Source organism: Perca flavescens, chromosome 17 (genome assembly GCF_004354835.1).
Source record: "Perca flavescens isolate YP-PL-M2 chromosome 17, PFLA_1.0, whole genome shotgun sequence".
NCBI classification, from domain to species: domain Eukaryota; kingdom Metazoa; phylum Chordata; class Actinopteri; order Perciformes; family Percidae; genus Perca; species Perca flavescens.
The window spans coordinates 7925044-7937185 of record NC_041347.1 but is presented as its reverse complement, the minus strand read 5'-3'; the positions used below and the strand labels follow the sequence as shown (position 1 = coordinate 7937185).

Sequence of the window (12142 nt, the reverse complement as noted above, 5' to 3'; positions counted from 1 at the left end):
TGTTTAGATCTTTTTTCAAAACCTAGCATCTGAACCAGCAAATAACGATTATAAAAGAAGGAAGAAACAACATAGAACAGTTACCAGCTACTCATTTTATCGGTAATATTACAAATAATGTTTTCCTGTACCTGTAAGGACGATGCCTGGACAATAGGTTTATATCAGAAGACTCTCCTAACTAAATTCTATGGGTCTTTTTTCTTCTTTCAGACTACCACAGTTCAAAGAGGAGGCCAAGAGTTATGTGGCTGCCAACATGAAGAAGGTAAACGGACTGAAATGTTGAATGTGTAGTAGATCGCTCACTACTATTGTGCTCTTTTCCCCAATCTTCACTGTTTTTGGTTTTTTTCAATGTCGTGCTGTTTCGAAGGTTTCTTTTTTTTTTAAAGATTATTTTTTTGGGCATTTTAGGCCTTTAATTATAGGACAGCTGAAGAAGTGAAAGGGGAGAGAGAGGGGGAATGACATGCAGCAAAGGTCCGCAGGCCGGAATCGAACCCGGGTCCGCTGCGTCGAGGTGTAAACCTCTACACATGGCCGCCCGCTCTACCAACTGAGCCATCTGGGCGCCGTTTCGAAGGTTTCTGTTGGAATGTTCTATCTGTGGCTGTGAAATCCAGTTATTGACGTAATAGCATTAATTTACGGACTAAGAAATGCAAACATGTCCAAAATACCAAGATCAGCCACATTATTCCTGCATATTGTAATCTGAAGTGCTCTATTTGCTTTACAACACCTTTGGTAAAATGACCATTAAACATTAAAAATTTTAAACCATTAAAAATGACACTAAACAATGTAATTAAGGACGCAAAAATTGTGATTAAACTTTTAGACGCCTATTTATGATTATCGTCCTCCTGTCACCTGTTCCTATCAGTGCTGCCCCCTCCAATCTCATCTCTGTCCTTCAGTTCAGTTTAAAGAACTTTTAGTTATTTACTTTGAGTTGCCCGTCTGTCTGTCTCTGCCTGTTTTCCTTCACACAGACCCCATCCTGTATCCTGGCACTTATTTGTGCGGAGCATTGTAGAAACACTCGTGTGATTGGCCTAGAGAGGATACCTAAATGGCCCCCTGGCATAGTGCACGGTCACAAGCAGAGTTAACATGGTTTCCTGGTGGGCGTGCATGAGGGTGCATTGGGCAGTTATTAAACTTTGGTGGCTTTCAGGGTTTTTAAAATAGTTTTTCTCATGTCTTAATAACTTTTCTTTCTTAATCAAAACATTTTTCTGTTATTTCATCATTATACGTTGTAGTTGCTCTAACTAATTAAAGTAAGAACATTGAGGAGTAGAACTGTAGTTTGAGCAGTGAAAATACTGCAACCCATTACAAGTCCACATCACTTATCTAAAGTGGGATGAGTAAGGGAAATAGAGAGAGGCAGGTTGAGGGAAAATGGCTGTACTAAATCAGTACTACTACACTGTGTCAAACACTCAATAAATAGGTCTTGGAATGCACTGAACATCACAAACTGACAGTTCGGTAACTGGTAGAAGCGGGTGTTTGGTGTTTTAAGCCCCCAACGTCACCTGGAAGGCACTAGGATTAGACAATGGTTAGGGTTAGGTGCCTTGAAGTCGACGGTCGCAGTGCTGCCTTGAAGTCGACGTTGGGGGCTTAAAACACCATTGAGCGTAAAGTGCCTGATGTGACAAGATGCAACTCATTCCAAATTTGACCTCTGCCCACTGGGACTGCAACAGTCTCCCAGTGGTGCAGTGTGCGGCAGTTGAAAAGGTTCAACTTTATGCATGTAATGGCAACCTATCGCTGCAAAAATGACTTTGTAGTGTGCCAGTATAGTGGTAACCTGACAAAATAACTTTCAGCTCACGAGAGAGAACCCTACACTTTGAGTCTGTATGTATGAAATTTCACTTAAGTATGCTGTTTTTATCAGAGATGGAAAATCAATGAACATTTGCGATAGCAATCGCTGAGTTCTCAACCTGGAAGCCTTCTGTCTAATCAAATTCTGATAAAGCACCTTTCTGGGGCTAATATTTCAAGTGTAGCATCTTGTTCTTCTGAAGAACTGGCTCATTACTGCCTCCTGTGGCTTCACGGCTGGTGAAACCTGCAGTTGCAGTGGGTGTTTTTCTCTTGTTGGCCACGAGGGAAAACAATGAGCCCATTCCACACTTGAAAACAAACGTGGACGTGGAGTTTTCTGTGTTTTATCTGAAGTGTTTTCACACAGTATTTACTTAAGAGAAAAGACTTCATGGATGAGGGCAAGCTAGTTGGTTCCTTCCCTACCTCCAAAAAGAGCAGTAAAAAACGGCTTCCATTAGCCTTTTAATGAACATTTAATGGGACTGCCGCAAGCAGGGCATTTTATTTATTTCTTTAAACTTTTCCACCATTGTTTTTACTATGGTTCATAATGAAAACTAGCTATATACAGTACTGTATGAATATAAGGTAACTCGAGTTTCCCCGTTTTGCTCGAATGGCTGTAGTAATGCTGTTATACATGTAGTATTTATGTGAGACCTGAAGCAGTTTTTGCTTTTTGCATGGTCTGTCTGCCCATCCACTGCCTGCTCATTGGCTGGCTGCACATTCTCCAGGTGTGTGTGTGTGTGTGTGTGTGTGTGTGTGTGTGTGTGTGTGTGTGTGTGTGTGTGTGTGTGTGTGTGTGTGTGTGTGTGTGTGTGTGTGCCCACCCACCCTACACCAACGTCTACTGTGTGTCGTTTTGTGTTGCTCCCACTGCTGACATGTTACCCACCACTAATCACGGGTCCCTGCCCGCTCCCCTTCTCTTCTGAGGCTTACAATATCTTGTGGAAAAACAAACGAGTGCAGGTAAGGAAGATGACTTTCAGTATTTAGGCTGGAGAATCTCTCCCTGTAACATTTCCCTTGTCCTTTTTAAAAGACCTCCCTTAAACTTGGCTAGAAGGAGGAACTTGTCATGTGCTTTATTTAGGAAATCATCATCTGTTATTGAAGAACACATAATTTATTCTGGACAGTCTTTATCAAGTTAAAACATAGTTCACTATGACATGTCTGTGCTTGTGAATGCTCACATTATTTCACACATTCATTTTATTATTGAATTTTGTATTTAATTGAATCTTATTTTGGGTTTCCACCCTCATGCGTATGTCTCAGCTGCTGTGTCTCATGCTACACAATACTTTCTTGGCTGTCACAGGATAGAGCATGTCTCAGTAGCTTGTTTGTCTGTTTGTTTTCAAGAAAGTTTAGATCAGATCACCAAACAGATTAAAAAGAGTGTCTGAAACCCTAACTGGTTTGAATAAATAAACACAAACACCCGTACAGAACAGCACGCCACGTGAAAGCAGAGGAAGTGGCCGTGGCTCTCTAGTGTCCAGTATTTGTGTGCATGTACGTTCAGTGCTGTTTTTTTTCTGTCCATTTTCTCATAGAATCACCTGCTGGTTACTCCACAGCTGAACCTGTGCTCGTTTTAGCCCATGATCAAATAGGATGTTCACTTTTGAACATCACTCAGTTTTTTTTCCAAAGTGGGATACACAACCATGTTATACAAGATGATTATGACTGGTGTACGTTTGCTTCAGATATTCAAATTAGCTTAATTGTATGACCATAATTAACTTTAGTTGCCAAAGCATGTTGTACATGGTTAACAGTGTAAGTGTAATACATTAGAATGTAACAAATTAATGATTTCCTTTGATTTCTTCAATATGCAGCTTCGATAAGACCTAACCCAAGCAAGTGACTCCACCCAGCTCCTTCTGGAGCCACAAAAGGCTTTACACAACTGTTTTCACATAGGCAGTAGTGCTCCCCAACACCTGGAAACACACTTTCATTTATAGTATCGGTGGAGTTCCCTTCTTAGAAGCTCCTCATCCCCTTCATGTTCAAGCAAAGCTAATAAAAAAACTACAAAAAAAGCTTAACATGTGTTTAACTACATAGCATTTGGCAGTCTTTTACTGACATGTCTCACAGCTACTTATTTTCTGAGAACAAAATGAAGAATGTTAAGACAAATGAGGTTTCCTATCTGATCATGGCCTTAATCTGCAATGGTGGTCCAGCAGTACAGTGTGTTTGGAGAAGCCTTACTCAGTGATCCACTCTGTTTCCTCCAGTTGAAGATGCGTGCCGGTGGGATTACAGAGTCATCCAAATGGAAGAAGCAGAAACGCTCACCGAGGCAGTCTCGCCACATGGTTCGAAGTCCCTCCGGTCAGATGGACTCAACGCAGTCCAGCACCCTCAGCAACAACAACATTTTAGGTAAGACACACACTATTGTGATAATACACTCATCAATCATCAATAACCCATCCACAGCTATCTGGACTTTGAAGAAGCTAAAATCACATCACCATTGCCTGTTTTCTTCTTTCAAAGATCCTGGTAGGGTCAAATGTAGACAAGGATAACATGCCCTTTTTCATGAAGAATCGTCTAATATTGACTTTCTGGCAATGCATTAGAAACCATTGGCGGACCTTATATATTGCTGCTGATTTTTAAATGATGGATGAAGCGGTAGTATACATTTGTGCATGCAGGTGATAGAGTTGGGTCAACTTCCGGTTTCACCGATCCAGTCCGGTGTACGAGGCTGAACCGGTTTTATTTCATGCTAACCGGTTGAACGTGCATTTGTCACTTTTGCCGTTTTTCAATTACATGGTACCTGCTCGACTCACCTCGACTCTACTCACCTTTTTTGGTTTTCCATTAGGATAAAAAGTCCCTGGTTCCTCCCAACAGGTACTTTATTTAGTATCACCTCCGTCGAGGTTCCAAGTGAGCTGAGGCAATACCAAAAGGTGACATGAAAACCTGCAGACTACTGATTGGTCGGAGAGAATTGTCACTAATCACTGCGTCATCATTGCTAGCAACAGACGGGGGGGTGTCCTGAACAAACCAAAACGCCATTTTTAAATAGTTTAGCCAGCAGCGTTTTTTTTTTTTTGGTTTTTTTAAACAAAATGTGTCTTCTGGCAAACAGCCACATGCCGAGAGTCAAAAACAACACACATTCAACGTTCTGTGTGTGTCACGTCAGGTCACAGCAGTTTCCTGTGGCGTCGCTATGACGACCAGCCACGCTCCCCTCAGGCATGAGGCGGTACTAAATCTGCAATGGAAAATGGAGGACGGTGCACCGCGGTCGAGCCGAGTAGAGTCGAGCAGGTACCATATAATGGAAAAACACCATATGACACCTTCTGGAAAATTAAAAAGTAGCCGACATCAGCAACCTGTGTTGACGGCGCCATGGCACTAAATCAAAGTTGGATAGCGAGCATTGTTGGGCAGTAGCATTACAAGTTTAATTACTTCTTAATAGCGTCTGTTTTCTGAATCAAAAAGCTTTTCAGTAGCTTAGCTCTTTTATTGATCAAGTAGTGTGGTAGCTTCACACAAGTTACATTTCCCCGAGCATTGTCTGAAGCTCAGGTGCAGCAGCGCGTTCTGCTGCGGTCTGAAATCAAACCGCTAATGATCAGGCACCACACTGCCAAACACGTGCGTACATCAGCTCCCTCATCAAAAAAAGCCCAGTAGAGGATGTACTTCCTGCGGCAGCTGAAGAAATTGAACCTGTCAAAGACTGATGGTGCACTTCACCACTGCCATCATTGAGTCCTTCCTCACCTGCTCCATCACCATCTGGTACGCTGCTGCCACTGCTAAGGACAAGGGCTGACTGCAGCGTGCTGTGTTGAGAAGGTTATTGGCTGCAATCTGCTGTCTCTGTACGCCTCCAGAATACTGGTTTGGTCGGTGTTTGGCTTGATATCAAACCGGTTTACACTGGCCCAAGCGTATTGGGTGAACGGTGAAAGCACATCATGTTACACCCTTGTATGACTGCATCTCTTTCCTGGTAGGTGGCGTCCCGTTCATTGAGCAAGGCTTGTCCACCTCTGGCCTACCAGCTTCAGACAGTGCTGGTTCGTCAGTTTCCAGCCCTACAACCACAGACAGTGGCCTGGACACCTGTTCCAAAGCCGCCTCCAGGGAAGACCTATCTGACCTGGAACAATGTTACTCGTCGGCAACCACCCCTGGCAATGTTGCTACGCTTCCAGGGACTGAGCCCGGCTCTCCGGATTCACAGGTAAGGCTGTTTGGACTATCAATAGAACAACCAACATCATTATCAGTTATCAAATTGTCTATTTTTATTATCTATTTGGTGAATGTCTATTTCATCTTTTATGTTTATTTTGTGAAATTGTGTCTATTGTTTGTGACTGGGAGTGTACTCAAGTAACTAATCCTCTGCTCTTATCTTTGGAGCTGTTACGTGACTTTACCTTTCATATATGACTAATGATTTGTGTTCTGTTTGCGTCTAGTCTGAGGGCAGGCAGGTAGAAACAGCTCAGTCGGCCTCGGTGGAGTCCATCCCTGAGGTTCTGGAGGACAGAGACGCCAATACAGAGCAGTCAGACAGCTCCTCTATCCATGACATAGACTATGTTAACCCCAGAGGAGTACGTTTCACACAGTCCACACAACGAGACGGTAAGGACACTAGGATTTTAAATCTCTGATTCCTCTCTATTTTTGGATCTCAGTTCTGTTTTGTATTTGTGCCACTGTTCCCTTGTCTGAAAAGATAGCATTTACTGGTCAGTAGGGCTGGGTATCGTTCGAAAATGTCCGATACCGGTACCAATACCGTGACTTCTATACCGATCTTAAACAATACTTTTTTTTGATACCAACTTTTTTAAACCAAAAGCAATTAAAACATTACCCATTACGGTACACATTTTTGTATTTAGTTTTCAGCTCCTACAATCACAGACATTATTAGATCTTGGTAGAAGCATGCTGCATGCTAATTGGCACACTGACTCTGAGATTTACTCCTTTAGGTATTGAATGACAAGGCCTTTTTCGATACTCGATACTTCAGAGGCAATTCGGTCGGTGCCTAAAAAGTATTGAATTGGGTACCCAGCTCTATTGGTCAAATACAAATCTTAAAGTATCTTCACAGAGTAACCTGTCTGCCTCCTCTTGTCTCCCCTGTAGGAGCGTCCCTCATCCCTTATGGACTGCCATGTCTAAGGGAGCTTTTTCGCTTCCTGATCTCACTGACTAACCCCCATGACCGCCACAACACTGATGCCATGATGCACATGGGCCTGCAGCTGCTGACTGTAGCGCTCGAGTCGGCACACATTACGAACTACCAGTCTTTACTCGGACTGGTCAAAGATGAGCTCTGCAGACATCTCTTCCAGGTAAAGTAGAATGTAGAAATAATTGGTTGTAGTTGATGAATGTACAGTAGTACGTACCTGTGCTGTTGAATAATATTCAAATGGATACTGGTATGATATTTTCTCTGCATTAGTGACAGTTTTTACAAGGAAGACCTTCTGAAACTGTTGTGACCAGGGCCTGAAGTTAAATGTTTTGGCAACCAGCCACCGTAGAATACACATTTAAGTGTTGTCAAGTTGTTAACAAAACAAAACTTTTTGGCTGTAAAAGCCCAGATTTGGTGGCCTCTGGCACATTCTAATGCCCTATTCTTCATCTACACCCATCTTAATTATTGCAATTATTACGTATTTTCTGATTGTGTCCCAGCGGTAAACACACCCACAACTGTGAATGCAGAGCTTCATCATCTTTGTTTCGGTCTATGCCAGTAAAACTTGTGCATTGATATTAGATGGTGAGAGAGATGACAAAGCGGCAGAATAATGAAGAGAATGGGATGCACAACCTGCATGCTGTTATTAGCTGGGGGTTACACACCCACCTGGGGCCTAAAGGCTCTTTGTCACTGCCCAGAAACATCCTGCACACAGCAGGCTCTCTGCAGATACAGACACCACCACACACTTGTAGTGGTGGGATTACTTTATAAAAGTCTATACGTTGATTTTTATGAAATACTGCATATTATACCTTTAACTGGCATCAATAAGGCCTCATTCACACAGCCCGCGTCATCCGTCAGGCATCACCGTAACCCTTTTTGTGGTCTGAATGCCCCATAACAGAATCTGAAATTGTATTTGGAGAAAGATGGAATGCTTTTCTATATTGATATTTCAATGCCATCTTTTCTGATCATTTTGTCTGTGTTTTAGTTGCTGAGTGTGGACCGTATGAACCTCTATGCTTCCTCCATACGGGTTTGCTTTTTGCTTTTTGAAAGCATGAGAGTACATCTTAAGTTTCAGCTTGAGGTAACTATGCAACTAGTTTGTTCATTGTCTTTTTTTTTATGCATCAAATGATCGTTATGCTCTGTCAGTTGACTGCCATACAAAGTGACTGATCCAATCCAAACACCATCCCTCTGTGTGCTGAACTGACAGATGTACCTAAAGAAACTGATGGACATCATCACGTCGGAGAACATAAAGATGCCCTATGAGATGAAGGAGATGGCTCTGGAGGCACTGGTCCAGCTGTGGAGGATTCCCAGCTTTGTCACTGAGCTGTACATCAATTTTGACTGTGACTACTACTTCTCCAATCTGTTTGAGGACCTCACCAAGCTGCTGTCCAAGGTAACATCCCTGTGGGCTCACTTTAAGCTAGAAATGTTCCAATACCAGTATTGGGAATGCCTCCGATACTGCATAAAAGGCTGGTATCGGAAAGTACTGGAGTTTATACACCGATCCGATACCTCGCAATTTAGCCCCAAAGAAAATCTACTTTAAAATAGTTTGTTCTTTTTCCATTATGACTCGCTGTCAAACTGAATAATAACAGAAAGTTCTGTGGTGTTCATTCTCTGTCTGTAGTTCATGTTTTACAAAGAGTTTAACCTGAGCCAGGCCGTACAACAAGGACAGCAATCAAATCACATATATATGGGGATGGTAGTACACAGCTGTTAAAACATAATATATACAATATATGGAATCAGATCAGTACTCTGTATCGGCCCATACGTAAGTTCAGGTATCAAGAATTGGTATCGGGAAGCAAAAAAAGGTATCGGACCATCCCTATTTTAAGCATATTAGGATGTAATGGTGCTATTTAAATAACTACATGTCTTCTACCACAATTTTGTATTACAAGAAATAACACAAAATATGTGGGTGGGTGAACAATTTTTGCCATCTACTTTATCTTCTGTCTAAAGATAGTGTTCTTCACCACTGATTTGATGGATTTAAAAACAATCGATCTGCAGATTAAGAGTCTTTAAAAACTTTTAATTTGATTCCCTAAAAAAGGTTTATATGTTATTAAAAAGTCTTGAATTTGATTTATAATAGCCGCAGACCGTAATATTGGTTCTCCTAGATATTGGCATGGGGTACTTTCCATAAGATCATCTCTCAATGCAAATCAAACCAGCTATTAGGCTAACTGAAATAAAACCATGCCAATCTGTAGGTATGTTGAAGGGGATGTGATGATGTGGGGGGGCTATTTTAATTCCAACGCCCAAGGGAACTTTATCAGGATGCATAGTATCCTGGATCCATTCAATATAATTTAAAATATAACTGGCCTTTAAAAATAAAAATCTGCCTGCCTCTATGGGAATTTAACATAGGGGTGTACTGACTTATGTATTTTAAGGAAGAACATTTATTTATTTACGATTACATTATTCATTCACAAAGAAAAATGGTGTTCTTAAAGGTTGGATTTTTTTAGTTTGTACCTTGATCTTGGGATTTCTAAAACCAGTTGATTTGATGACCGCAATGACCTGTTGTGTTGCGAAAGGGTTAAAATCTCGAATAAATACTCCGCGGCCAGGCAATTTAAGGTCTTGAAAACAAACATTAAAATTGATTCTTAAACTCAGAGGGAGCCAATGGATCTTGTAGAGAATGGGGATAATGTGTGCACATCTGGAGGTATTTGTTAAAAAGCCAGCAGCCGCATTCTGCACAAGTTGAAGACAGGAGATGGAGGCTTGATTGAGACCCACATAGAGAGCATTACAATAATCCAGCCTCAAACTAATAAAGGTGTCAATTGCCTTCTCTAGATCGCACCTGTTTATACCTCTCATCATCTGTTTATGTCAAATGAATTCCAATATGTTGTTTTTTCCGCCTCTGGCTACAGAATGCGTTCCCAGTGTCGGGGCAGTTGTACACTACCCACCTCCTGTCACTAGAGGCTCTGCTCACAGTGATCGACAGCACTGAAGCCCACTGCCAGGCCAAGGTGCTCAACAGCACTGGTCAACAAGACCAGTCAGATACCCTGCTGGCAGAGGGAGAAGATTCAATCCAAAACCCAACAGAGACTACCACTGGTACACACACCCCTGCACACATCAAACTGGGACTGTTAAAATCTGCAAAATAAAACGCTCTTGGTCGACAGTCTGCCTTGATATTTTGTTTGTCTTTGCAACATAAGATTTTTGTTTGTTTGTTTGTCTTCAGACCTCAATAGACTGGCCAGTACCAATGGTGTGAGTATTCCACAAGCTGAGAATGCACCAGCGTGTCCACCAACCAGTGGCCATCTGATGGCAGAGAAGATGATTCTGGGTAGGCAGGATCAAGGGGACAATGACACCGGTAAGACTAGGATCTTACACACTGTTTTACTTTCAAGTCTTCCTAAGCATTGGGATGAAAGCTGATATAAGGTTTAATTTTTTCATCCAGCTGAGAAGAGAGGCCCAAAAAAGCCTCAACGTTTCGCCTCATGTTTACCTGATTCTCAAGAGTTGATGGACATCAGAACAAAGAAAAAGGTGAGTGGTATTGATTGATCTAATTTTGTTGCAACATTACACATCCATAGCCAATTATTAAATCTACTACTACACCTTCAAATTGCCTTTTTTTATCATGTTTCCAGCTGCTGATCACAGGCACAGAGCAGTTTAACCAGAAGCCCAAGAAGGGCATCCAGTTTCTGCAGGAGAAAGGCCTCCTCAGTAACCCCATAGACAACAACCAGGTAGCCCAGTGGCTCCGAGAAAACCCCCGACTGGACAAAAAGATGATCGGAGAGTACATCAGCGATCGCAAGAACATGGAACTGCTGGACAGCTTTGTAAAGTACGGTGAACTTTCAGGGCATATTTTGCCTTTGTTGATCATTTAAGGGCGCTTTCGCACCTGTAGTTCGGTGGAATTGCACTAGAGTTGGTTTGACACACTGGTGCGGTTCCTTTGGGCAGGTGAGAACGCTGCAATCACACTCAGGTGTGTACCAAAAGCGGACCAAACAAGCTTACCGAGACATGCTTGATGAGGTTTTCTCGGTGTGCTTTCAATCCAACTCTGGAGCGCTTTGTTTGTGGTGAGAATGTGATCCGACCTCGAGCCGCACCAACTGTACATTGTATACTCCTCCAGTCTGAGCTAATGTCTCCTGTAGTCAGGTGTATTTTGCAATCTGCGATGCAGCAGAGCAGCAAACTGTAGCAGCTTCCAGTGTTTCTCTCACAGAAACAGACTCGCCGTCCATCACTCGTATCTCCGTGGTAACACCAGCCACCGCTGAAGTTGGAGACAGACGCCGGCAGAGCAGAGCGAAGTCTCGGTGACCAGAGCAGATGAAGTAACGTCGCTCGCGAATGTCTGATCATTGAGCTGGTTTGACCATGGAGACTCAAGAAGTATGCACTAGTCCAGAACACAGGACCTTCTTCCTGTATTAACTTTCTTGCTCCCACCCCAGACACATCCGACCAATAAGAGGAATGGACGTTCTTGCGTGGTTTGTAATGACACATTTTGGTTCGCTTGGATTTTTCCAGGTGTGAAACGAAATCAAACCAAGGAGAATTCGCTCCAAGTTTACAAACTCATCAACTGATTCAGAGCCAAGCAAACAAACTATAGGTGTGAAAACGCCCAAAATGTATTTGAGGGTGTAGAGGTTTTGGTTCCCATGAAGCAATGTATGGAGGAAATATTTATTCATAATTCAAATTGAAAGCCCAAAGAGAAAACAAAGCCAGATCCAATTAAAAATAGTATTATTTTACTACTCTACTAGGAAAAAACCTACCATAATTAAATTAAAATGTAAAGTTCAATGTAAAAAGTCAAATTTAAAATGCAAAGATTAAATATAAATGCTTAAACTGAAATCTTTGAATTCTTTTGTTGAATGACAGAAACCTCAAATATGAAACTCCAAATGTGAAATGGAAAAGCTTAAATAG

The 12142-nt window shown here is 42.0% G+C and overlaps 1 protein-coding gene across 1 annotated transcript in view; it reads left to right on the top strand.

Annotated features, from left to right (window-relative positions):
• Positions 1-12142, top strand: part of gbf1 (golgi brefeldin A resistant guanine nucleotide exchange factor 1) — a 144273-nt gene that overhangs the window by 82910 nt on the left and 49221 nt on the right. The window contains exons 8-18 of the mRNA XM_028604177.1: positions 214-268; positions 4125-4272; positions 5889-6118; positions 6360-6528; positions 7045-7256; positions 8118-8216; positions 8349-8543; positions 10075-10267; positions 10401-10538; positions 10629-10717; positions 10825-11027. Coding sequence (XP_028459978.1) covers positions 214-268; positions 4125-4272; positions 5889-6118; positions 6360-6528; positions 7045-7256; positions 8118-8216; positions 8349-8543; positions 10075-10267; positions 10401-10538; positions 10629-10717; positions 10825-11027 — 1731 coding nt within the window. The remainder of the gene's footprint in view (positions 1-213; positions 269-4124; positions 4273-5888; positions 6119-6359; positions 6529-7044; positions 7257-8117; positions 8217-8348; positions 8544-10074; positions 10268-10400; positions 10539-10628; positions 10718-10824; positions 11028-12142) is intronic.